General features: G+C 44.0%; 1 protein-coding gene across 4 annotated transcripts in view; it reads right to left on the reverse strand.

Moving 5' to 3' along the window:
- The window catches only part of LOC126481147 (probable cytochrome P450 301a1, mitochondrial), a 517,008-nt gene that overhangs the window by 396,762 nt on the left and 92,372 nt on the right, over window positions 1-27,874 (reverse strand). For all 4 annotated transcript variants that reach the window (XM_050104709.1, XM_050104710.1, XM_050104707.1 and 1 more), the window contains 2 exons: window positions 23,352-23,568; window positions 6,889-7,022 (listed from right to left, as the gene is read on the reverse strand). In XM_050104709.1, coding sequence (XP_049960666.1) covers window positions 6,889-7,022; window positions 23,352-23,553 — 336 coding nt within the window. In that variant the 5' untranslated portion in view covers window positions 23,554-23,568. Of the gene's footprint in view, window positions 1-6,888; window positions 7,023-23,351; window positions 23,569-27,874 lie in introns of those variants that run through there.

A 27,874-nucleotide genomic window follows, 5' to 3' on the forward strand; every position in this document is an offset into this window, starting at 1 on the left:
ATCATCCTTTCTCCTAGTGTTGTAGCCATGTACACTGCGATTGCTTTTGAATGCGTTCGTATTGTTAATAACAAATTTCATAAGTGAATATATATATATATATATATATATATATATATATATATATATATATTGCGAGGCTACAGTGAAGATCCCTAGCTCTTTAAATAAGTGTCTGCAGGATGATGTTGGATGAGCTCCAGCGATTATTCTGATTACACGCATTTGTGCAATGAACACTTTTTACTCAATTATGAGTTACTCCAGAATATGATGCCATACGAAAGCAGAGAGTGAAAATAGTCGTGGTGAACTAATTTAGTGAGATGCATATAGCCAAAATTTGCAATGACCCTAATAGCATAAGTAGCTGAACTCAAACGTTTCAGCAGATCTTCAGTGTATTTTTTCCAGTTCAACTCCTCATCAATGAATACATCTAGAAATTTTGAATATTCTACCTTAGCTACGGATTTCTGATCGAATTCTATATTTATTAAAGGTGTCATTCCATTTACTGTGTGGAACTGTATATACTGTGCTTTGTCAAAGTTTAATGAGAGCCCATTTGCAGAGAACCACTTAATGATTTTCTGAAAAACATCGTTTACAATTTAATTAGTTAATTCTTGTCTGTCGAGTGTGATAGCTATACTTGTGTCATCGGCAAAAAGTACCAGCTTTGCATCTTCGTGAATGTAGAATGGCAAGTCATTAATATATATTAAGAACAGCAGAGGACCCAAGACCGAGCCTTGTGGCATCCCATTCTTGATTGTTCCCCAGTTTGAGAAATCACCAGTTTTTTGCATATTATGTGAACTGCTTATTTCAACTTTGTGCACTCTTCCAGTTAGGTATGATTTAAATCATTTGAGCGCTGCCCCATTCATACCACAGTACTTGAGCTTATCTAGAAGAATTCCATGATTTACACAATCAAAAGCCTTTGAGAGATCACCAAAAAAATCCCAACAGGTGACTTCCGGTTACTCAGAGTATTTAATATTTCATTAGTGAAAGTATATATAGCATTTTCCGCTGAAAAACCTTTCTGGAAACCAAACTGACACTTTGTTAAGACTTTATTTTTACAAAGGAAACTACTGTAAAACACATGACTTTTTCAAGAATTTTGGGTAAGGCAGTCAGATGAGAGACTGGGCGGTAGTTGTTGACATCAGAGGTATCCCCTTTTTTATGCAGTGGTTTAACAATGGCATACTTCAGTCTATCTGGGGAAATACCCTGCTTCAGAGAGCTACTACATATGTGGCTAAGAATCCCACTTCTCTCTTGGGAACAAGCTTTTATTATCCTGCTTGAAATGACATCAGTTCCACGTGAGCTTTTATTCTTGAGAGAGATTATCATCTTCCTAATTTCAGAAGGAGAGGTGGGTGGAATTTCAGTTGTATCAAATTGTGTGGGTAAGGCCTCTTCCATTAACTGCCTTGCTTCTTCTAATGAACATTTAGACCCTATTTTCTCTACAACATTTAAAAAATGATTATTCAAAATGTTTTCGACTTCCGGCTTGTTGTTTGTCAAATTTCCATTCGCTTTGATGGTAATACCGTCACCCTGTACTCTTGGTTGCCTTGTCTCCCTTGTAATAATATTCCAAATTTTTTTGATTTTGTTATCAGAGGTATTAATCTCAGACATGATGCACATGCTTCTGGACTTTTTAATAACCTTTCTTAATGTAGCACAGTAGTTTTTATAATATTTAGCTCTAACGACTCGATCTCGGCGGGACGTTAAACCCAATCTCCCTAGTCACCTCAATGTGTATTACCACAATATAGGCCTTCTCTGCGAAATCGTGTGCATTCTCAGTCGCGAAGTACCTTTTCCACGTCAACATATACCTTCTATAAGTCACCATATACTTATTATTTGTAACCCCCTGCCTTCTCCACGGCACAAAATATCTTCTGAGACTGTGCACCTTCTTTGTGCCACTATGCACCTTCTGTCTCTATATCACCATGCACTTTCTCTATGTCACCACAGCCGGCCGCTGTGACCGAGCGGTTCTAGGCGCTTCAGTCCGGAACCGCGCGACTGCTACGGCCGCAGGTTCGAATCCTGCCTCGGGCATAGATGTGTGTGATGTCCTTAGGTTAGTTAGATTTAAGTAGTTCTAAGTCTAGGGGACTAATGACCTCAGATGTTAAGTCCTGTAGTGCTTAGAGCCATTTGAATTTATGTCACTACATAAGTCACTATGTCAATTCTCCACGTCAGTTCATATATTCTCTATGTCACCATATACCTTCATTATGCACTATATACCTTCCCTGTGTCACCATGCAGAGCCCGCACAGGATACGGTGCTCGATGCACAGTGACCAGTTTTCGTCCGAAGCGCTGGAAGAGTTCATTCGTTTGTTCGGAGATGGAGGTCGACATTGTTTGCTCGCTTTCAGCCGGTCGGTGGCGCTATGCAATGACTGAATGGAGGCGAATACCCTGCAGTCGTTCTCAAATAATTTTACAGAAACTGATTGGTAAAAAATTTCATTTTAGCGTTACTTATAACTTTACATGTCAGCTTCATGATGACACGCCCATCATTTCGTTAATGGTCATAGTTATTGTGATATTTGCATTTAAGTAAGACAATGCACCAAATCCAAAAAGTTTACAACGAGCAATAGAGAGCCCTATGATTTTGTGTTTGGTGCATATTACATAATACATGGTGTTACAAACACGTACGGCCAAACTTTCAGGAAACATTCCTCACATACAAATAAAGAAAAGATGTTATGTGGACATGTGTCTGGAAACGCTTAATTTCCATGTTAGAGCTCATTTTAGTTTCATCAGTATGTACTGTACTTCCTCGATTCACCGCCAGTTGGCCCAATTGAAGGAAGGTAATGTTGACTTCGGTGCTTGTGTTGACATGCGACTCATTGCTCTACAGTACTAGCATCAAGCACATCAGTACGTAGCATCAACAGGTTAATGTTCATCACGAACGTGGTTTTCAGTCAGTGCAATGTTTACAAATGCGGAGTTGGTAGATGCCCATTTGATGTATGGATTAGCACGGCGCAATAGCCGTGGCGCGGTACGTTTGTATCGAGACAGATTTCCAGAACGAAGGTGTCCCGACAGGAAGGCGTTCGAAGCAATTGATCGGTGTCTTAGGCAGCACCGAACATTCCAGCTTATGACTCGCGACTGGGGAAGACCTAGAACGACGAGGACACCTGCAATGGACGAGGCAATTCTTCGTGCAGTTAACGATAACCCTAATGTCAGTGTCAGAGAAGTTGCTGCTGTACAAGGTAACGTTGACCACTTCACTATATGGAGAGTGCTACGGGAGAACCAGTTGTTTCCGTACCATGTACAGCGTGTGCAGGCACTATCAGCAGCTGATTGGCCTCCACGGGTACATTTCTGCGAATGGTTCATCCAACAATGTGTCAATCCTCATTTCAGTGCAGATGTTCTCTTTACGGATGAGGCTCCATTCCAACGTGATCAAATTGTAAATTTTCACTATCAACATGTGTGGGCTGACGAGAATCCACACGCAGTTGTGCAAACACATCATCAACACAGATTTTCTGTGAACGTTTGGGCAGGCATTGTTGGTGATGTCTTGATTGGGCCCCATGTTCTTCCACCTATGCTCAATGGAGCACGTTATCATGATTTCATACGGGATACTCTACCTGTGCTGATAGAACATGTGCCTTTACAAGTACGACACAACATGTGGTTCATGCACGATGGAGCTCCTGCACATTTCAGTCAAAGTGTTCGTACGCTTCTCAACAACAGATTCGGTGACCGATGGATTGGAAGAGGCGGACCAATTCCGTGGCCTCCACGCTCTCCTGACCTCAACCCTCTTGACTTTCATTTATGGGGGCATTTGAAAGCTCTTGTCTACGCAACCCCGGTACCAAATGTAGAGACTCTTCGTGCTCGTATTGTGGACGGCTGTGATACAATACGCCATTCTCCAGGGCTGCATCAGCGCATCAGGGATTCCATGCGACGGAGGGTGGATGCATGTATCCTCGCTAACGGAGCACATTTTGAACATTTCCTGTAACAAAGTGTTTGAAGTCACGATGGTACGTTCTGTTGCTGCGTGTTTCCATTCCATGATTAATGTGATTTGAAGAGAAGTAGTAAAATGAGCTCTAACATGGAAAGTAAGCGTTTCCGGACACATGTCCACATAACATATTTTCTTTCTTTGTGTGTGAGGAATGTTTCCTGAAAGTTTGGCCGTACCTTTTTGTAACACCCTGTATATTGCAGTGTATGAAATTTAGCTAACAAATTGAATTTTTTTTTAGATTTGGGTGGATTGAATTTTTCTTTAGACTTGGGTGGAAGTCTGTCACGAATCTCGAGAAAATTGATCTGACGCAGCACACTCATTTGCGATAGCGTGCGCCAGCGATAAAGGAGAAGGAAATATCCACAACATTCCGCATATTTCATAAATGGTTTGAGATATCGAAATGAGATCATGGCAAATCGTAGCATACAAAGAGGAGAGTTTTTAACCATATGGCTAGTATGCAAAATTTCATTGTCTACCATGTTATTCCACTAACTACAGGCTTATTCGATGAAAGAGCGTAATTTTTAAGGGAGGTTGATAGCTGGCGAAATGAGAAATGCTGTGAGTTTTAAAACAACATAAGTGATTGCACGTTTATTTTTGTGCCTAGGATGTGCTTTTTCATAAGCTATTGACCATACTCTTCCATAGATCCTCAATAGACTTAATACACCACAGTTTCGTAATTCTCTCGCAGCTGTGTCTACAAAACATGTTAGTGGAGTGACAATGTACTGTGTTTAGCAAAAGAAGCAAATTTCAACACAGCAACAAGAGAAATGTAGGTTTTAGTCAAGGTTCAGCACTCATGACGCTTCTCTGAAAGTTACAAATGGTTAACAAGCTAGGTGAAAATAAATCGCTGCTTTTGTTGCATTTTCAGTGGAATTATTTTTAGGTACTAACCAAAGCAGAGGTGACAGTAGATCCTTTTGAACGGTCACTGTGAGGGGTGGACGTGGAGACGCTTCACTTAGTAATTACAAAAAAATTGAGTGCAGGCTTCAGTTTAGAATGGCACTTCCCCTCTAGCGCTGAGCGTTTCCCCTACAGCACCTGTCCGCAGCTCTCATCATTATTGCCCTCCCAAGGCACGACTTCTGCATGCACTATACCTTTTCTATGCCACCACATACATTGATGAAACAAAACATTAACACCGCTGCCCACCATGAGACTGAATGCCACATGATAGATCTGCAGGCACGTGGCGCAGAAAGGAAAGATTATAAATGGAGCAGAGATGGAATGTGGAAACATTCTAGCGATGATATGGGATGCAAATTCGGAAGTGCACTAACATAAGAGAGTTTGCCAAAGCACAGATTGTTATGACCTCGTGCTTGGGCATAAGCGTTCCGGAAACGGTGAGGCAAGCTGTTTGGTTGTTCACACGGTACTGTCATGAGCATCCATGGAAAGTTGTTGAAGAACGACGAAACCTCAAGTAGGAGACGAAGTGTTGGGCCTCCACGTCTCATCACAGAAAGTGGTGGTCGAAAACTTTCCTGCTCTGCAGAACAGAATAGGCGGCGCTCTGTGGCAAGATCTGGCAGAGTACAGTGGTGGAGCAAGAACAAGTGTTTTGGACTACACCATTCAGCACACGTTGGTGAACGTGGAGCTCCACAGCAAAAAAATGGCTCTGAGCACTATGGGACTCAACTGCTGAGGTCATTAGTCCCCTAGAACTTAGAACTAGTTAAACCTAACTAACCTAAGAACATCACAAACATCCATGACCGAGGCATGATTCGAACCTGCGACCGTAGCGGTCTTGCGGTTCCAGACTGCAGCGCCTTTAACCGCACGGCCACTTCGGCCGGCAGCTCCACAGCAGGTGGCCCCCACATGTTCCCAGGTGTACCGAACGACGTGGTCAATCACGAGTGCAGTGGACACGGGATGATCGAGATTGTACTGTGAATCAATGGAAACATATTGCACGGACAAACGAATCACGTTTCTTATTAGCCAGAGTGTTGATTGTGTCCAAATACGCTATCATCCAGGTCAATAAATGGTCAAAACGTGGGCCACTCCCTGGGGGCAGGCCAAAGGCGACAATAGTATTATGTGGGGGACATTTACCTGAGATTCTCTGGAATTTGTGATATTAATCGAAGGCACCACAATAGCTGGGGAACACATGAACATTATTGCCGACCACCTGCATCCCTTCATGCTCTACGAATTCCGCAACAGCGACGGCCTCTTCCCATAGGATAACAGTTATATCACGAACTCATAATCATACTACAGTAGTTTCCGAGACGCTCGTTCCCAAGCACGAGGTCATAACAATCTGCGCTTCGGCAAACTCTCTTACGTTAGTGCATTTCCGCACTTGCATCCCATACTGTCGCTAGATTGATTCCACATTCCATCTCTGCTCCACTTATAATCTTTCCTTTCTGCGCCACGTGCCTGCAGATCTATTATGTAGCATTCAGTCTCATGATGGGCACTGGTGATAATGCTCTGTCTCATCAGCGTATGGGGTGACAACAAGGATGCTATCAGGTGCCATCTCTGTGCCCACAAACCACCGACCCGTAAAACATTACATGACCTGTTTGGAGACACCTCGTGCCACACACCTCTGGGAACCTGCAAAGGACTTTTCTAAACCATTCCGTGCATTACATTCCAAATGTAGACCAACACGATATTAAGCTAGTGGCCCTCATATGTTGGCATATCTCTGTGTCACCACACACCTTCTCTTTATCGCTGTGTATCTTCTCCATGTCTCTATGTACCTTTTCTGTGTGATAACATACCTTCTCGATGTCGTTGGCGTTGTACAGGAAGACCAGAGGGGGACGTCCTGGCATGCCGTCAAGCTTGGCGATGTCGCCGTATTTCTCACGTATGTGGTACACCAAGTCCATCATGTCCATCCCCTTGAAATCACCTGTAAAATTGCAGAACTGCGTGGGTGCCTCGCAAAGTATACAAACATATGTGTTAGGGTACATCCATCCATTAAGTGATGGCCGTTTTTTTTTCACATATGCAAATTCGTTTGAAAAACCATCTGCATTACACTGATATGGCAATGTAAATCGCATGAAATGATACTTCGATGTAAATTGCCGTTAATAGTTGTTGAAAAAAAATTGTTCAAATGGCTCTAAGCACTATGGGACTTAATATCGGAGGTGGCTCTGAGCACTATGGGACTTAACTACTGTGGTCATCAGTCCCCTAGAACTTAGAACTACTTAAACCTAACTAACCTAAGGACATCACACACATCCATGCCCGAGGCAGGATTCGAACCTGCGACCGTAGCAGCAGCGTGGTTCCGGACTGAAGCGCCTAGAACCGCTCGGCCACAGTGGCCGGCAGAAGTTGTTGAAACTAGTGGCCATCACTCACAACAGAAGGCACCATATTCGAATCCCTATTGCAACTTCTCTGTTGCTTTGTGATGATGACTGACTCCTATCGTATCTACTGACTGAGAGCTCCGAAACCACACACACACACACACACACACACACACACACACACACATACAATTACTTGATGTAATATCTGCTGTGCCCCAGGGAAATGTAACCGGACTCTTGCTGTGGATCGTGTTAAGATCTAATGAAATAGTAGATAGTATTAACTGTTGCAATCTCGGAGTTTTCGCAGATAATTCAGTTATTTATGAGGAAATTCTGTCTGCTAAAACTGCAGTAATGTCGAACTAGATCGTGAAGGTGAAAAGATTTTCTACTTGCTCTTAATGTAGAGAAATTCAAAGGTATACAGTTCACTTCAGCGGTGTGCACATAAGAAGGGGAATAGTGGGGAGCTGCGCAGTTCGAAGGAAAATCAATGTTTAACATCCTGTTGACAACAAAATCAATAGAGATGGAGCCCAAGATGGGATTAAGGAAGGCACCATCCCAGAATTTGGCCAAGATGCCAGTTTTCAGTTTATTTTTTATTTATTGGTAGAGCTCACGGACAATAAGTTCCCAAAGTTTCAATGATGAATTCACGTGCAAAGTGCCTAAAAAATAGTTAAATGCCTGCCACACACACGTTTTGAAGCAACACTTCAATGCTAGGTCAATGAACAACAATTCCGTGGATTACTTTCACAAAAACTTGCAGGGGAAGCATCTAGAGGGCTGTGATATGAAAGTTTCGATTTCATAGATCATCTGTGACTCTTTTCCATATCATATGGAAACGTTGCCCTAAAATCACGTTTTCATCTGTTACAGTTGTCAGAATCGCAAATTATGATGCAGTTCTTCTATTTAGTGATGGAAACGTAGGGAAGATGAAGGTATTAAAGAGAATTGAGTTTAAGATAGGAAATTTCACTCAGGACATTGTGAGACAAATAGATTTACAGTGCCTCTCTGCGGCTGAAAAGTCACTTGAATACCTATTAAAGGAAAGATGGCAGAAAAAAAGAAACCAGAGAAGAAGCAGTGGAGGGAAAGTGGACTCTGAGTACAAATCTGAGGCCTCCTAAAGAGATGACGTAAGAAAAATCGTTAAATTGAACTTTGCATTGCGTTTCATGAAAATAATGTTTATTAAAGTTTATGTACCTTTTTCTGAGAATATATGAATGTTAGAACTGTGAAATGTTGGACGCTCATTTCTATAATCCCAATAAATGTATTTTCAAAAGTAAATTTTGAAATTCTGAGTGTAAGCTGAGATATGGGGCAAAGTTCTTGGAATATTGCATGAACTTTGTATTATACCTACAGAATTACAATTAAAAACTTATTAAAATTCTCCTATTCGATATATTCAAAAAAACCTCATAAGAAAAGCTTACCATGTGCAAAGAAATTAAACAGAAAACATGTTGCAGAAATCTCTTGAATAGTTTATGAGAAAAAGGTACATATACTATCATAACCCATGGAACGTAACAGTAAATGTGGCAGTTTCGTGTGAACAAATGTGGCAATTTCATGTAAAGCAAAGAACAAAATTTCATTCCCATATCTTCAAAATTGTGGATTTGATGCATATTTTAAATAGTGTGTGTTTTTCATCAACATCCCCCTTAAGCATTAAGGGAAATCACTGAAAACCTACATCAGGATTTTAACCATCGTCCTCCCCAATGTGAGTCCACTGTGCTAAACACTGTGCTATCTGGTTTGGTCCCTACCAATAGCGTCCCTCTGCTTCGTCTGTCTACAACGTGCACTTCTGGATGTGCGCATAGAACAGTCAAAGTTAATTTTCATGTTTGTTTACGTATGGTGTGCGTACTTGATGGGTGGCTTAAAGCAAATATTACAAGTTTTACTTTAAAATCCGACAGCGACAGTTTTCCAACCATATAAATTGTTGCAGGGATGCAAAAACACTGTCCTGTGTGGCACTCAGGCTTTCCCCAGCATTCAACTACCTGGGTGAGCAACTGTTGGAGGCTATGGTGTGGCGTTGGACAGAGACAGACAGTGTACTGGCGATGCTGCAAAGTATCCTCCACCCTTCTCCACGCAGATCGCATCACGCAACTGCCTCCTTAGTTGCACACCACCATAAACATGGATGTGTCGTGTCCTTTGCCTACCAGCTTAATGAGTCACAAGTAGAGTCAGTTTGTCATACAGATCTTTGAGAGGAACTTAGTTACCGTACATGAGATAAAACGACCATATGGACTCAGCTGTTGGTAAAGCAAACGGCAGGCTATAGTTTGTTTATAGGATACTCCATAACAGTAGTTTTTATACGAAGTACGTGTGTTGAATGAAAAGTAATGCCTCCACCTTCGTTAATTGGGTTTGGATGGGAATCTTTTAATAAATAAAACGCAGAAATAATCCTTGGAATATGATCTTTAATTAGCAATATTCACTTTTCCACATAATCATCAGCCAACTGGATACATTTCTGCCAACGGTGAACATGTTTTTTGAAGCCGTCACGGAAAAAGTCGACACTCTCTTTCTGCAACCACATTCTCATAGTCGTAATGGTGACCCACGTTTCATCTCCTGTCACAATCGAATGGAGAAAAGCGTCACCTTCATTCTCGCAACGCGAGAAGAGTTCCTGGCAAATTTCAAGTCTGTGCGCTTTCGTTTCGGGAGTCAGCATCCAGGATACCCATCGTGCACAGACCTTCTGATAGCCAAGCAAAGCAATAATATGACCCATACATTCTTGTAAAACGCCGATTGTGCTTGCAGTTTCTCTCTAAGTGATACGACGATCGTCCTGAATCAATCTCTCAATATTCTGCTTGTGAAACTCGGCGATTGCTGTCACAGATCGTCCAACTCTTTGTTTGTCAAGCAGGTCAAATGATCCCGCCTCAACACCTCAAAACTACTCGCACAGCGACCCACAGTACTCACATCAACACAATCACCATAATCTGCTTTCATTCTTTGATGAATCTCCTTTGGGGTGGCACCTTCTGCTGTCAAGAATTCAATGACTGCACGTTGCTTAAATCGCATTGACCGACCGTCTGCGCAGGTTCCATACTTTACACTGTAACAACACAACCGCTCAATGCCAATGCTTCCCGCCAACTGGAGCTGCAGAGAGAGGCTACAGAACAAGCCAGTACCTGCCGCATACCAATGCTGCCACTGTTGAAGAGTTACGGAAATGGAGGCATTACTTTTCAGTCAACCTTCGTACATTGCATACGAGACACTTGTACAGCCCATACTGAAATATTACAGAAGTGTTTGAAATACATATCAGGAACTACACGGTCTGGCAAAAAAAGTGTAGCACCCACGACGGGAAGGGGAGACGTAATGAAATCTCACTCTTTGACATGATGGAAAAATTGAAATGAGCTTATGGCAGCGTTGGACAAGAGGCCCCATCTGGCGAAGTTCGGTCGCCAAATGCAAGTCTCACATCAGTCGACGCTACATTGGGCGACTTGCGCGTCGGTGATGAGGATGAAATGATGATGAGGATAACACGACACCCAGTCCCCAAGCGGAGAAAAATCTCCAACCCGGCCAGGAATCGAACCCTGGTCCGCTCGCATGGGAGGAGAGCACGTTACTACCCAGCTAAGCAGACGGTCCTTTGACATGATATGTAATGTTATTGTACCAGCTGAAAAATCGAGTCAAATTGTAAGAGGGCTGTTTAGATTTATATGTTGGTAACGCCACGTAGCGCTCTGTATGAAAATCACTGACTGTGCTGTGTGCAGTCTGGACTCATTGTTGGAATATTCGCTTGCGTAGTGTTGGGCAGTTGGATGTGAACAGCGCATAGTGTTGGGCAGTTGGATGTGAGTCGCCAACAATGGCGGATGTGGGGAGAGAGATGCTAGAGTTTTGAGAGGTTACTATGAGCGGACGATATGGACGTGTGTCCGTCAGAAAAAGGAAACTTGTAAGACTGGATGTCATGAACTGATATATATATGATGACTTTTGAACATTATTAAGGTAAATACATTGATTGTTCTCTATTAAAATCTTTCATTTGCTAACTATGCCTATCAGTAGTTAGTGCCTTCAGTGGTCAGAATCTTTAATTTAGCTGGCAGTACTGGCGCTTGCTGTATTGCAGTAGTTCGAGTAACGAAGATTCTTGTGAGGTAAGTGATTCATGAAAGGTATAGGTTATTGTTAGTCGGGGCCATTCTTTTGTAGGGATTATTGAAAGTCAGATTGCGTTGCGCTAAAAATATTGTGTGTCAGTTTAGTGATGATCAGAATAAGTAAAGCGAAAACTGTTTGAGTACGTTGAGTTGTGCTCAGCTGTTTGAAAATCAAATAACGTAGAAGTTTACCAGCACTGTAATTTTAATTTTCCAAAGGGGATGTTTCAAAATTTTCAAAAAACTTGTCGATATGAGTCCACTCATTAGTGCAACGTTACACCCCTCTACCCTGCATGCACGCACTGGTTCAGTTGGAAAATGTGTCACAAAGCCATTGTATCTTTCCTGTCGTAACTGACCCTCGATATACCGGGTTCTGGCACTGGGGCAGAGTTGATATCCCAGGTGGTCCCATGCATCATCAGTCACAAAGTTCTTAGAGACACATGCTGTGTGTGTGTGTGTGTGTGTGTGTGTGTGTGTGTGTGTGTGTGTGTGTGTGTGTCTGTGTGTGTGTGTGTGTGGAAAAGCATTGTCCTATTGGACAATAGGACCACAGTACTGCCGCCTGAGAGGTAACACATGGAGATGGAGGATGTCCGTGATGTACCGTTGTGGCGCCGTGGTACCCTCTATCACTACTATCCATGACCCAAAATCATACCCGATAGCTCCCCACACCATGACGCCAGGTATAACACTTCTGCACCTCTCCAAAACAATGGAAAAATTGGACCTGTCCCCAGGTCGCCTCCACACTCCCGACGATTGTCACCCAGGGTAGTGCAGGACCGCGTTTCATCGTTGAACACAATGCGGCACTACTCTTCAGTAGTCTATGCTCCGCGGTCGCGGCACCACTCCAAACGCAGTTGTTTCCATTCAGGTGTTAACGGTAGCTTACGCATGCGACGATGGTTCCCTTGTCCACCTGCGACTTGTTCAGTCCAATGGTGCGGGGTGACACAGAATGTTGGGCGGAGTCTTTTACTTGTTCTCAGGCGGCAGGCGTGGATGTGAAGTGGTTACAGGGTACTTGATGCGCAATACGGCGATGCTCCCATATGGTGGTCAGATGTGGTCGATCTGAACCTTGATAACGAGTAAGGCTGTCCTCTCGTTCCCATGCAGTCCAACATCGGATCACTGTTACATCCAAATGCCCCACAAATCTCGATATTACACGAAGCGACCGGTCGGCCAATTGGAGATCATCAATGAGGCCCCTTGAAAACTCTGTGAGGTGCTGATAATGCTGCCTCGGAAAAGTACACGAAATCTCTGTGTCTTTCATAATGATCACTCAACATCTGACGCTATTCATGCCCCTACCACGCCTGGTAACAACACTAAACAGGAACAACACATATGCACTCCGGTGGTCGTTACATCTGTCATAGACAATTGCTACTCTAATCATTCACGTACACAGCAAAGTTGTGTATGTGTACAAAGTCACACTGAATTCGACCATGTTTCTGGGTAGTTCACGTTTTCGTCATGGTGTGTGTTAACATCGAAAATAAATGTAATTGGTAGAAAATCTTTCCTGGAAGTCATTAATTTCTATAGAAGTAAAATATGGACGATAATGAGTATATACTGAAAGGGAAAAGAAGCTTTTGAATTATGATGTTACAGAAGACTACTGAAGAATAGATGACCATATCAGATAAGTAATGAAAACTTTTACACAGAGCTCACGTAGTCTCAGATCCAGATAGTTTGCCTAAAGACCTCGGCAACCAAAACACAGTAAAACAGTGTTCAGGGACCATGGATATTCCACCTAGGAGATTAACAGGGCACTCAGTATCAGTTAAAACCAAGAAGTGGGAGTGGATAGAGAGGAAAACACGCCGCCAAATGGCTATCTTTTCTTGCCTCTGCGGCAACATTTCGTTTAATATAGCATGAATCCTCCGTAAATTTCGGGTGAAAGAGTTTTTCCGCCCTCCATCTAAAACTGCAGACCTTCTCGATCAGTGAAAAAAAAATTGTTTAAATGGCTCTAAGCACTATGGGACTTAACATCTGATGTCATCAGTCCCCTAGACTTAGAACAACATAAACCTAACTAACCTAAGGACATCACACACATCCATGCTCAAGGCAGGATTCGAACCTGCGCGCGGTTCCAGATTGCAGTGCCTACAGCCGCTCGGCCACAACGGACGGCAGCTATAAGTCAGATTTTCTGTGCCTTCTGCAGCTAACTCCAGGCAGAGCACTGGACAGTTCCTATAGTAATAACAGATCTGATGCTATGCACATTCACTGCCAAAGCTGATTTTCTGCTGTGTCTCTGGTCATGTCTTTGTCATGTGACAGCTTATTGTGCAACTCCTCCGTGGTCCAATGCTGGAGCCATGTGGTTCGAACGCGTTGGTTATTCTTTTGGTATAGGTATTAATATTAGAGAATTATTCATGTTGGGAGGTGCTTCCAGTTGTATCATTACTACAGCTGGCATCTGGCAACAGTTGATAGCACATCAAGAGATTTCGACGGACGCTGGTTGAGGATGCGCATGACAATACCACAGCCAATGATGTGCACTCTCTGAACCTGCCTACACTGGCTGCTGACAAGAGTGACCACAGCAAACTGGATGTAGGACAGCCCCGCAGCAGGCTGGGCCAGTTCTCCATGAGCAAGTGATCAGACTGGGTGCAGTGTCTTGACATTCGTACTTTGTTGTCAGGTGTTGACAACTATTGCTCTGTACATCAGACTATGTTTATGATTTCCGGTTTGATAAAAGTAGCACAAATGTATGTTTACAGACTATTTGTGCCAGTTTATTATTTACTCTTGTCCAGATCTTATGGTGGCGGTTTGCGGCTCTGCTAGTCCTGGACACCAGTCTTTCTATGTTGATAACCACTGAGCGATACAGTACACTCAGCTATTACTAACCAAAATGCCCGAGGCAGGATTCGAACCTGCGACCGTAGCAGCAGCGACGTTCAGGACTGAAGCGCCTAGAACCGCTGGGCCACAGCGGCCAGCTCGATTAGTGAAGGACGTTGTTGTTGCGAAAGGCTGGAATTTACAGAATATATTGCCAATGTGTTTTGGTTTACACAGGTCAGACCACGCGCGCCCCGGAAGAACGCTACACTGAGCATCACTGGGGCGTTCGCCTTTTGAAATTAAGCAAGTCTGCTACTGCCGAAAATTGTATCTCAACCACGCATTCAACGGAGTACAATAAAACAATAATTTTGGTCACAGCTACACCTTTTTGGAACTTCATTATAAAAAGAATCTTTGCAAATACTACTGCCGGAAAATCTGATGACACGTGACAGCGGCTACCAGTTGAATAAAGCGAAAGACCATCCACATTTTCTGTAATGGAAGACAGAGTATGCCGATGGCAGCGGCGAAGGGCAACACGGAAGACAGCGAGCTCCACATTTCCACCACTGGAGACATTGCCTGCCGGTGGCGTTGTCAGCCAGTCACCACGATAATGATGCATATGCGAAATACTCACTGCGCGGTAGTACGAGGGGCGTCCAATAAGTAATGCAACAGAATGAGATTTTCATTCTAGAGCGGAGTGTGCTCTGATATGAAACTTCCTGACAGATTAAAACTGTGTGCCGGACCGATACTCGCACTCTGGACCTTTGCCTTTCGCAGGCAAGTGCTCTACCAACTGAGCTACCCAAGCACGACTCAGCCCCGTCCTCACAGCCTTACTTCTGCCAGTACCTCGTCTCCTACCTTCCAAACTTTACAGAAGCTCTCCTGCGAACTAGCACTCCTGAAAGAAAGGATATTGCGGAGACATGGCTTAGCCACAGCCTGGGGGATGTTTCCAGAATGAGATTTTCAGTCTGCAGCGGAGTGTGCGCTGATATGAAACTTCCTGGCAGTGTCGTGCTTGGGTAGCTCAGTTGCTGCCGGTACGGTAGCTCACTGCGTTCGGTTCAAATGGCTCTGAGCACTATGGGACTTAACATCTATGGTCATCAGTCCTCTAGAACTTAGAACTACTTAAACCTAACTAACCTAAGGACATCACACACATCCATGCCCGAGGCAGGATTCGAACCTGCGACCGTAGCAGTCGCGCGGTTCCGAACTGAGCGCCAAGAACCGCTAGACCACCGCGGCCGGCCACTGCGTTCGGTCAGAGGGTTAGCTGCCCTCTGTAATAAAAAAAACTGAGTTAATGGATCAACAACGAACTGAAACGGGTGTCTTGCGACGTCCGCTCCGAGCAGATACAACGAACGAAAACGAACAAAATGAGATTAAAAAAAAAAAAGTTAGCTAAGGTCCCAAGTTCGAGTCTCGGTCCGGCACACAGTTTTAATCTGCCAGGAAGTTTCAAGTAATGCAACAAATTTTTCCCTGTGCCAGTTTCGGTTAAAAATTGCGAAGCTTCAGCTCCTATAGTTTATGAAGTTCCAATAGGTGGCGGCGCTATATGTAGCCTTCAAAATGGCGTCTGTAATTGAGGTGCGTTCCAAGCACAGAGCTGAGTTTCTTTTGGCGGAAAATTAGAGCATGGCAGATATTCATAGGTGCTTGCAGAATGGTCACGGAAACCTGGCAGTCAACAAAAGCACGATGAGTCGTTGGGCGATACGCCTATCGTCATCGCAACATCCCGCGTGCTGGCTGGCCGTACAAGCTGTGATTCCTGCAATGTTGGAACGTGCGGAGACTCTCATTCGAGGTGATCGACGGATCACAGTTAAACACATCGCTGCCCAGCTGGATATCTCTGTTAATAGCGCTGACACACTCGTCCACCACTAGTGGCACTCAAAAGTATGTGCCCACTCGGTTCCTCGCCGCCTAACAGAAGCCCGAAAAGAGCAACGAAGGACCACCTATTGTAGAACCGCTTGAGCGTGACAATTTTTTGTCGAACGTCGTCTCACGTGTCGGAACATGGGCTCATTACTTCGAACTGTAAACAAAACGTCAATCCATGGAGTGGTGCCACACCACCTTTCCTCCGAAGATAAAGTTGAGAGATGTACCCTCGGCAGGTCTTCCGGGTCTCGAAAGGGACTATTCTGTTGGATGTCCTTCCTCATGGTGCAACAGTCAACTCTGCAGCGTATAGTGCTACCTTCAGGGAACAGAAGAAACAACTTCAGCGTGTTCGTCGCCACAAAAATGAAAACGAACTTCTCCTCCATGACAATGCAAGGCATCAGACAAGTCTACGCACCCGAGAGGAGCTCACAAAGCTTCACTTGACTGTTCTTCCTAATTCACTCTACAGGCCGGATCTCCCAACTTTCGACTTCCGTCTGTTTAGTCCAAATGATCCAAAGAAAGGTGCACTCTGCTGCAAGCAGTACGTGAGTAATGGGGAGATTGTTGATGCGGCTAGACGTTGGTTTCGACGTCGGCCAGTAGAGTGGTACCACATGGGCATACAGGCCCTCGCAATAATGCGACGTATGGCCGTCGTACTGAACGGAGATTATGTTAAAAAACATTGTTTTGTGGCCAAAAGAGTGAAGAATAATATGGCGTATTGGAATCCCGAATGAAATCAACCTGCTTTCAAGAAAAAAAATTATTGCATTACTTACTGATCACCCCTCGTAAATTGCTGAAGGGGAACGTTTACGCCAGTCTTCGATGGATCATCTGTGGCTCACTGGCAGATGCACAGTCGAAATATCGTGCCATGTCGTTAACGACAGCACGTTGCAGCCCGAAATTTGTTTGAACAGGTGCAATTTGCCGAGAAAATTTTAAAAAATTACTTTCAAACGTTTAGAGATCACATTGATCGTAATTGTTCTATATTAATTCCCATTAGCGTGTTATAAATAGACAAATAGTTTTATTTACATATTACTAACTTGCACCACCATACTGTCGATAGACAATTTTTGCTTTACTTGTTAAGAAAGATCACCTACTAATCCATCTTTTGTTATATCCTCAACCGAACGATGTGGGCCGCCAAGCGAAACAGTAAAGCAATACGAATTAATTTGGATGAAGGTAAGTGATAATGTAGCTAACATAGGACAGTTTCTGCGGTTCTGCTTCGAGTATCTTTCAGGCGGTGAGCCTTTAAAGAATGGCTCAAATGGCTCTGAGCACTTTGGGACTTAACATCTGAGGTCATCAGTGTCCTAGAACTTAGAACTACTTAAACCTAACTAACCTAAGGACATCACACACATCCATGCCCGAGGCAGGATTCGAGCCTGCGACCGTAGCGGTCGCGCAGTTCCAGACTGAAGCGCCTAGAACCGCTCGGCCACGGCGGCCGGCGGTGAGCCTTTACAGTCGGGTTGTGTACCACGTTTCAAAGCATTTTCGAGGGGCATACGAACATACTGTATAGTTTTAAACCTTTAGATCTTCTCTGCTGAATTCAGCAGTATTGGATTTGCAGCTGCCACTATTAAGCATAAGGTACACCAGTCTCTCAAGATAATAGCTCGCAACTTTTTGTATATTACACTGTCCTGCGTACTGTGACACAAAACTTTTTTTCTACTGAGAGGTCTGAAGTTTATAACATAATACATATTACTCTGCAACATAAGCTGTAATCACTATCGAATCTGGTACAAGTCAGCGCCTGCAATGTGAGACGACTTTCAGTTCTGCTTGCCGGTAACTCAATCGGTGGTAGAAAACCTTGAGCCACTGCTGTGGTAATACCCGTCAGGCACTTCGCCTTTGATTTTGTTTCTGTGATTATCATACAATTTCATTCGCCTTTGGTGTGTCTAAATTTCCCCTGACTGATACTAATCTTATGGACTATTAGGATTTGGGTAAACCACTGATTGATCTCATTGTAATGCATTTGTGCATTCCCTTCACGTGTTTAAGTCAAGTATCACGCAGTATTACGCACATTTATGCGATCGGGAATGCTCAGTAGCAGTCAGGCTACGTGTACATTTAACAATTAAGCGTCAGCAAGGAGCATTAGTGATGAAATCATAGGAGGCAATGTTATGCAACCTTAGTAGGGACAAGATCCGACTATTTGGGAGTAGGATCTTACAATCTGAGACAGTGTTCCGAGACAAACTTTCGTCACAATGTCAGCAAAATTGACGTCAGATCCGCCTAGCAACGGCGATCTGAACGCCCATTGGCTGAAAGTTTGCATATAGGGACGAGAGAAGTGTCCTTATTGGCTGAGGGAGAAAGGTAGGGTGGTTTCTCTTGTCCTTCGGGAAGACAGGGTGAGTCAGTCGCGAGGAGCCACGCAAAATGCACGGTCGAGTAACCGGGGCGCCTCTAATAGAACGGTTGCGAGTGAATATTTCAGATGTTAAGCAAGAAATAAATTGAAGTTATTATTTATAAGAACGCTACGTGTCGTGGGCAGTGCCTATCATTATGTTAAGTCAGACAACTGTGTTGATGTGTGTAAAGGGTCGAATGTAACGGCGTAGTCCAGAGCCGCCATATTGCAAATACTAATTCTGTGACGTGTGTGACAAAGGAATTTCTGTATTAAAACATGAATAGTTCAAACGTTGTTGACAACAACTGGCATCCCTAAACACTCCACTTCGGCAGGATCACCACCTACATGGAACCTGGCGACTGAGCGCTACTACTGTGCTACAAGGGACTTACCGAAGCAGCAAGACACCAGTTTAGTGATATCGCCCAGAGAAGTACTTCCTTCTCGTTAAAATGGCGCTGAGGGTGTTGTATCACAATACTTGCATGACTTGAGTAGCAGTAGTAGAGTTAAACTTGACTACAGAGACGGATTTTTGGACACTGGAGGTGACCATTGCTTTAGAACTTTCCCTGAGCAGCAAGACAGTTCGCAGGTTCCATTGGAGTCATCGAAACGGGCCGTAGGCCTGGCAGGGCAGTGGTTTATGGGCTTCCATTCTGGCAGACGGCCTTTTTCCGCTAGCGGCCAAGCAAGAGGGTGGGAACGCCGTGGCCGAATGCGAAATGACACTTCTTTAGAAACTGGCTGTGCTGGGCATCCTGGCGCCAGCCTATCCGTTTTATTAACGAGGGGGCGTGGTGTGGAGTCTGGTCTCCTTATCACATGTGCGGGTCCCGGTAAAAAAAATGGTTCAAATGGCTCTGAGCACTATGGGACTTAACATCTGAGGTCATCAGTCCCCTACAACTTAAAACTACTTAAACCTAACTAACCTAAGGACATCACACACATCCATGCCCGAGACAGGATTCGAACCTGCGACTGGAGCGGTCACGCGGTTCCAGACTGAAGCGCCTAGAACCGCTCGGCCACACCGGCCGGCTGGTCCAGGTAAAGCGGCGTCGAACTGGCGCCCGGATAATGTGTTTATTACAAGAACAGCGTACTCTGTGAGACGGGACGACGGATTTCTCTGGATGTCGCGTTTCTTAGAAGCCGCCGCGCCCCGCCGAAACGGCGCCCGCTAAATCGTTTTATGGACGAGACGGAGCTTGTATCACTAGGAAGCTTCCCTCATCTTTTGAAACGTGCCGGAGGTTTGGCTGCAGGGCCTGCAGGCATTGTGTGCTGTTTTTCCAGAGAACAGAATGTCTACTGCCCTGCAGTGATTGGGTGAGGAAGATCGGATCTGCTTGCTAGAAAACATGATTGGTACGGTAACCACTACTGGGCCATGATAGGTTCATTCGAGAACACAGGGGGTAACGGCTGTTTTTCGGAAGGTTTTGAGCAAAAGGGAGAGGCCGACTTGCTTCTCGACCGTCACGGAGTACAGTTGCTAGAGCTCTTCTGTTTATATGGAGAGAGCAGTTAGTTGTAAAGATGTCCAGACACTTGGGCGAAATTTTATATTTTTGCAGACGTGGGGCAATCAACGGCGGACGTGGGGTCATCTCCTGCAGTACGACGCTTTGGCAGCCCCAGCAGGCAGGCGACAGCACCTCATCTCTCACCGGCTGTATCAGTGACCCGGCAAATTCAGAATCCTATCAATCGTTTTCACGCCCATCTTTTTTCATAGCAGCCTTCTACTCGCAATAGTCACTCCCAGTGTCAATTGCAAGCTTCTTCATCTACATCTACATCTACATACATACTCCGCAATCCACCATACGGTGCGTGGCGGAGGGTACCTTGTACCACAACTAGCATCTTCTCTCCCTGTTCCACTTCCAAACAGAACGAGGAAAAAATGACTGCCTACATGCCTCTGTACGACCCCTAATCTCTCTTATCTTATCTTTGTGAACTTTCCGCGAAATATAAGTTGGCAGCAGTAAAATTGTACTGCAGTCAGCCTCAAATGCTGGTTCTCTAAATTTCCTCAGTAGCGATTCACGAAATGAACGCCTACTTTCCTCTAGAGACTCGCACCCGAGTTCCTGAAGCATTTCCGTAGCACTCGCGTGATGATCAAACCTACCAGTAACAAATCTAGCAGCCCGCCTCTGAATTGCTTCTATGTCCTCCCTCAATCCGACCTGATAGGGATCCCAAACGCTCGAGCAGTACTCAAGAATAGGTCGTATTAGTGTTTTATAAGCGGTCTCCTGAACAGATGAACCACATCTTCCCAAAATTCTACCAATGAACCGAAGACGACTATCCGCCTTCCCCACAACTGCCATTACATGCTTGTCCCACTTCATATCGCTCTGCAATGTTACGCCCAAATATTTAATCGACGTGACTGTGTCGAGCGCTACACTACTTATGGAGTATTCAAACATTACGGGATTCTTTTTCCTATTCATCTGCATTAATTTACATTTATCTATATGTAGAGTTAGCTGCCATTCTTTACACCAATCACAAATCCTGTCCAAGTCATCTTGCATCCTTCTATAGTCACTCAACGACGACACCTTCCCGTACACCACAGCATCATCAGCAAACAGCCGCACGTTGCTATCTGCCCTATCCAAAAGATCGTTTATGTAGATAGAAAACAACAGCGAACCGACGACACTTCCCTGGGGCACTCCAGATGATACCCTCACCTCCGATGAACACTCACCATCGAGGACAACGTACTTGGTTCTATTACTTAAGAAGCCTTCGAGCCACTCACATACTTGGGAACCAATCCCATATGGTCGTACCTTAGTTAGGAGTCTGCAGTGGAGCACCGAGTCAAACGCTTTCCGCAAGTCAAGGAATATGGCATCCGTCTGATACCCTTCATCCATGGTTCGCAAGATATCATGTGAAAAAAGGGCGAGTTGCATTTCGCAGGAACCATGCTTTCTAAAGCCGTGCTGAGGCATGAACAGCAACTTCTCTGCCTCAAGGAAATTCATTATATTCGAACTGAGAATATGTTCGGGGATCCTGAAACTTGCTTAACTGTATCTTGACACGAGAGACCAACCAGTGGAACGATACAGCAGAGTGTGCATGCCTAAATTGACATCCTTCCACTTACAGTAGCCAGTCTCATTTACACGTAAATTCCAGTTAGGTTCCCCAAGTCTATTGCCAACCAACATGAGTTTGTGATAATGAAATGTTATGCAGTTGAAGTTCCTGTTTATATGTTTGTTCTCTCTTGACCTTGATATTAGTTAATAAATCTATTTTTTATACCATATGCTCTTGTTATTAATTTTTTAACGACACCCATTCTCATTTCCTACGATATCATTTATTTTGTTCTGTGTTTGAAGTAATTAAATTAATTTATATCTAGTTAGCCAACTTAGGGGTGATCCACACAGGGGCCACGGCTTAATGTCAGATTTCCTTGTGCTGTTGATAAATGTGGCACCTCTTGGGTATGGTGGTTACGACTTTTTAGTCGTTTGGCAGACGGAGAACTGCCGCCTCCATAGGCCAGCTTGCAACCTAGAACAATGATTACCTTATTCTTCTGATTTGGTGAAAACGAGAACCTCCTGGTCGCTTGGTATGTTTCAGTATGCACATTGCCTAAGTAGATAGTGACCGAAAAGTTTTTATTGCAATCGTGTGATGGAGAGCCTCAGTGCTAAAGCACCAGACTGCAATATTCAGGAGTTCAATTTCCAGTTAGTTCTAGAATTTTTATGCATCACTTATCACTTCTTTTCTTTCGGGCAGTGTTTCTTAATACGATAAATGCCGAGTTGTACCGTGGTTCGGAGTTCATCTTCAACTGTAGGTCGCCTTGTAATTGGCTGGATGAGTCACTTCGAAGACTGAAGGAAGGCAAGGGCATACCATCTCCAGCAGGACCATGCCGAGTGAAACACTGTGGTTTCCAAACCAACAAGTTGATGACAGTTTTATCCTTTATTGGTTACATCAGTAAAATAAATTGTTATTAAATTTTAAAAAATTGTTCAGATGGCTCTGAGCACTATGGGACTTAACATCAATGGTCATTAGTACCCTAGAACTTAGAACTACTTAAACCTAACTAACCTAAGGACATCACACAACACCCAGTCATCACGAGGCAGAGAAAATCCCTGATCCCGCCGGGAATCGAACCCGGGCGTGGGAAGCGAGAACGCTACCGCACGACCACGAGCTGTGGGCTATTAAATTTTACTGTCACATTTTATACAGAAATAAAACAATATTTTCCAAAAAATGAGAAAACATTGTTTTAGGGGCGCCACAGTTCATCTGTGCTGTGGCTCCACGCGTCTGTTAACCACACTTGTAGTGGAGATTTTGTTTAAAACGTGGAATGAAGGAGACAAGCCAGTAAACAAGTGGGGAGAATATTCGCGCAGCACAGAGAATCCTCCCTTCGGACCTACCTGTGGGCAGCAGAAACCGCCACGCATTGCCGATGATGGGCAGCGCTTTGGGCCCTGGTATCTCCTCGAAGGGCCTCGCTCGCAGCCACTCTTCCGTCGCACCCTGTGGAGTACCTGTGGTTGCTGCAGCCGCCACCGTTGCGCGGCCTCTGCTCAGCACTGCCGCCATCTGGCGGACGCGTTGTGGACTAGCTGACAACATGGCCGCCGATCAAATCTGCAACAAACGTCAAATTCACAACACTACTGTTTCTCCTGACCAGTAGAGATGGGTAGTTCGCGAACGAACGGGTGCAAAGGAACGGTTCACCAAGATGAACGAAAGGACCGAGGAACGAATTCCAAGGAACGATCAGTGCATAGTTCACTTCGGTCGCGGCGGTCTACTTATAGTTCCCGGGAACGATGAACGATCGGTTCATAGTTCACTTCGGTCCCGGCGGTCTACTTATAGTTCCCGGGAACGAGGAACTATCGGTTCATAGTTCACTTCGGTCGCGGCGGTCTACTTATAGTTACCGGGAACGATGAACGATCGGTTCATAGCTCATTTCGGTCGCGGCGGTCTATTTATAGTTCCCGGGAACGAGGAACGATCGGTTCATAGTTGACTAGTTCACTTCGGTCGCGGCGGTCACTTCGGTAGTTCTCGTTCCAGCCTCGGTCGCGTGCTAGTCTCAGTCTCGGTCTCCCTCGGCCGCACTCGTCGTTTTTCGCATGACCACTGTCTCAGTTCCACTGCCGACTGCTCCTAGTTAGTTCAGTATCCAGTTGTTCGTTTCGTTGACTGCGCTCGCCTATTTTACATGTGTTCCAAATTGTTCTTGCACTTGGTTCTGGCTATTCAGCGCCCACGACCGGTAATCAAAAAGTATTTTATAGTTACGTAAATTACATAAAAATTACGTTGTATGTAATAGGTACGTCTTTTCAGGTAACAAAATAGCATATCAGCTCATTTCATTATATCGATGAACAGCAGGAGACATACTTATAACAAGGCAAGTTTTTTTTGTTATTCATATATTTTTTGGTTCCATCGACTTGATTTAGCAGCTAACTTTCAATAATTTGATTAATTTTTAGTGTAAGAAAATTCATATAAAAAGATTTTCGTGTATCTTTCATACACAAAACATTACATTTAGGAAGGCTCTAATTATTTTTAAGTTTGGTTGTTTCCAATTTACATTACCTGCTAGTTTGGTTTCATTGAAAAAAAAATGCGTTGTGGGTCATTTTGGCTCAGTAGGAAAAGCGGTGCCTCTCCATTTGAAAAGACATAGATTGCCATAAAATTGTATTTACTGATTATCTCAAAAACATTTGTTCAGAAGGAGCTTTCAAACCAAAAACTTTACTACTGCGAACTTAATTATTATTATTATTACTATCGCTGCATTAACTTTAATAATGCAACATAAAAACCTAATTTTTACAAAGCGTGTGACGCAAGTATGAGAAAACCACATTTTATTTTATGCTTCCATAAAGTCTCTACTTCGCCTACGAACTCAGAGACAACGTGAAATATATATAGGGTGTAAACGATTATTGTTTACAACGTAGCATAGCTATGTAGTGGAAGCCAAAACGAAGAATTTTATACTAGACCCTTGTGGTCTATTAAGTTGGGAAACAGCCACCAACAGGTTTACAAGACTACATGGGCTATAGCCCATGCGCGTCTCGTGAGATTTTCATGTTCTTGTCTGTTTGTTGTATCTGCTCGTAACGGGCAACACATCGTCCGTAATTGGCGAGCAGTCTGTACTCGGTGCCGGTTTTCCGTGCGCCACCCTATATTATTTCTCTGCGATCAGCCACACAAGGCTTCGGTTGGCTAAACGAGAAGTTCTGCAGAATCACTGAAATTACTTCTAAAAGTGTGTAAGAATTCTGTAATGAATAAAAAGTCTGTACTCCAGGGGGGGGGGGGGGAGGCAAGTGCCCCCTCTTGGTGCCCTCCATCCTTCAGTCACCTACACTACTAGTCTTCAGTTTTTCATAAGAACTATATACTAAGCACAAATGAATGGTGAACGGGTAAAAATGAACGGTTCCCAAAAAAGAACGATCAGCAGTGAACTAGTTCCCAAGGATGAATGAGTTTGCCCATCTCTACCGACCAGGCATCTACTAGACGCCGGGTAGCAGATGAACGTTCTTGGCCGGCCGCTGTGGCGGAGCAGTTCTAGGCGCTTCAGTCGCAGGTTCAAATCCTGCCCTGGGTGTGGATATGTGTCATGTCCTTAGGTCAGTTAGGTTTAAGTAGTTCTAAGTCTAGGGGACTGATGACCTCAGATGTTAAGTCCCATAGTGCTTAGATCCATTTGAACCATTTGAACGTACTTGAAATGAAAAGTGCTCACTACAAAAAAATTTGCCCATTGTACAGTCTGCGTCACGACTGAATTAAAATTCGAGTTCTCGAAGATATACATCAAATTCATCGTCATGAGCTGACTGACTGCCAGGACCAATGTATGTTACATACAATTGTAGTGGTCTTGCTTGCTATTGGTAGAGTGATTTCACAGGGGTGACATTTTACTGTGCAATCTGGTAAGAGTCAGTACAGGATACCTATTCCCTACACCTCAATTTGTAGTTTAGTGCAGTTTATTTTTGCCAATAGATCATATTTTATAATGATATTAGACATGTCGTGTTATAGGTTTTACACAGAATAAACAAAATTGTTTTCAAATTTATCATTGATACATAGAAACTATTTTTAAAATATCAATATTGATAACAAGTAATCAATATTAACCATACAGCAAGAACACAGAAACAAACATTTTAGTTCCTGTAATAATAATGATAACTGCAAATAACCTGCATCGATTGACACACCATCTTGCAGACATAATTAGTCACGACACACCATCTTGCAGACATAATTAGTCACACTGGCGTTTTTTATAACATTTCCATCACAAATACATTACATTTTCCTAAAAACCTGTCTTCCAGTTGCCTTCCCTACTACCGATCTTACGAGATCATCCCATTTCATACCATATGGTATGATATGACAGCACCAATTACCACGGTCGAAGAGAGCTGGACTTAATTGCAAATCTCTGCTAACGAAGCCGCAAGGATGATGTACACAGGAAGAAAAAAATTGTTCCACGAGTTTCTTACAGATAAAACACTATTCTGTTGAAACGCCTACACACAAGCCTGTAGAGAGAGGGAGAAGATCGTTGCAGTCACAAAAACAGACAAGTTCTCAGATCTCTACACAAAACTTGACACACGAAGGAGAACGTACATTTATCGCTTAGTCAAATCGAAACATCGAAAAACGACTGGAAGAAAGCAATGGAATGTTGGCGTAGTCACTTGAGACAATTTCGAATGAGAAATTTCCCCATTGATTGGCCCAAACATGTCAGCTGTTGAAGGACCAGTCAAGAAAATCAACGTTGCAGAATGCGAAACTGATCTGAAGGACATGAAGACAACCAAAGCCAATGGCCGCAATAACCTTGCAGCAGAATTGTGGTGTTCTCGGCAGTGGAAGGGGCAGGCTGGCTAACAGATCTTTTCAACCTGACCGTCAGACTAGAGTACCAACACACTGGCAGCGGAGCATCGCTGTAGCAATCTTCAAAAAGGAAGGAAGCTCTGCTGAATGTTGTAATTACCGCCCGATGAGATTACTAACCCACGTGATGAAGATCTTTGAACACATTCTAGACAAAAGGATTCGCATATATCCTAAATCCCAGGGAACCAAGACAGATTTGTGAAAAATTGTATCACCTCTTCATCATCTCATCCCCATCGACGCGCAAGTCACCGAAGTGGCGTCAACCCAAAAGTCTTGCATCAGGCGACTGGTCTACCCGACGGGAGGCCCTAGCCACACGACATTTGATTTTACCACTGACACAATCCATGCTGCATGGCTGCTGGTTGAAAAATACCTGGTTAGCCCTTCGAGAACATGACATTTTAGAGTACCTTGCTAACTGGGTGCGGCTTCTGTGTGTTGAACCGAGGAGCAGGAGATCCAATGACTTTCGCATCACGTGAGGTGTTCACCAAGGCTCGGCCTTATCACCACTGCAGTACATTCTTGTGATGGAGACCTGGATTATGAGACTACTCTGTGGCGATGATGTCATTCTGGCTTCGGACAACAAGTCTGATCTCCAGTACCAAACTCAACAGTGGAACGACCTACTTGTGCAATATGCTCAACGAAAAGAAAACTGAGTACATGACATCAGATCCTCAAGAACTTGACGTCTTCAACGTTGACAGAGAAGATCTACCACGAGTAATGAAATGTGAGTGTCTAGGTTCTACAGTCTCTAGCGATGGCCAGCTTGCTAACGAGGTCAACGCAAGTATGCAGGCCGTTGGATAAAGCGACGAATGACAACACACATCACCTGCCATAGTTGAGTTAAGGATCGTGTGAAGTCAAAGATCTACCAGACTGTCATCTGTCCCATTGCTCTCTATAGCATCGAGTGTTGGCCAGCTAAAAAAGAGGCAGAACG

This window comes from Schistocerca serialis, chromosome 5, assembly GCF_023864345.2.
Source record: "Schistocerca serialis cubense isolate TAMUIC-IGC-003099 chromosome 5, iqSchSeri2.2, whole genome shotgun sequence".
NCBI lineage: Eukaryota > Metazoa > Arthropoda > Insecta > Orthoptera > Acrididae > Schistocerca > Schistocerca serialis.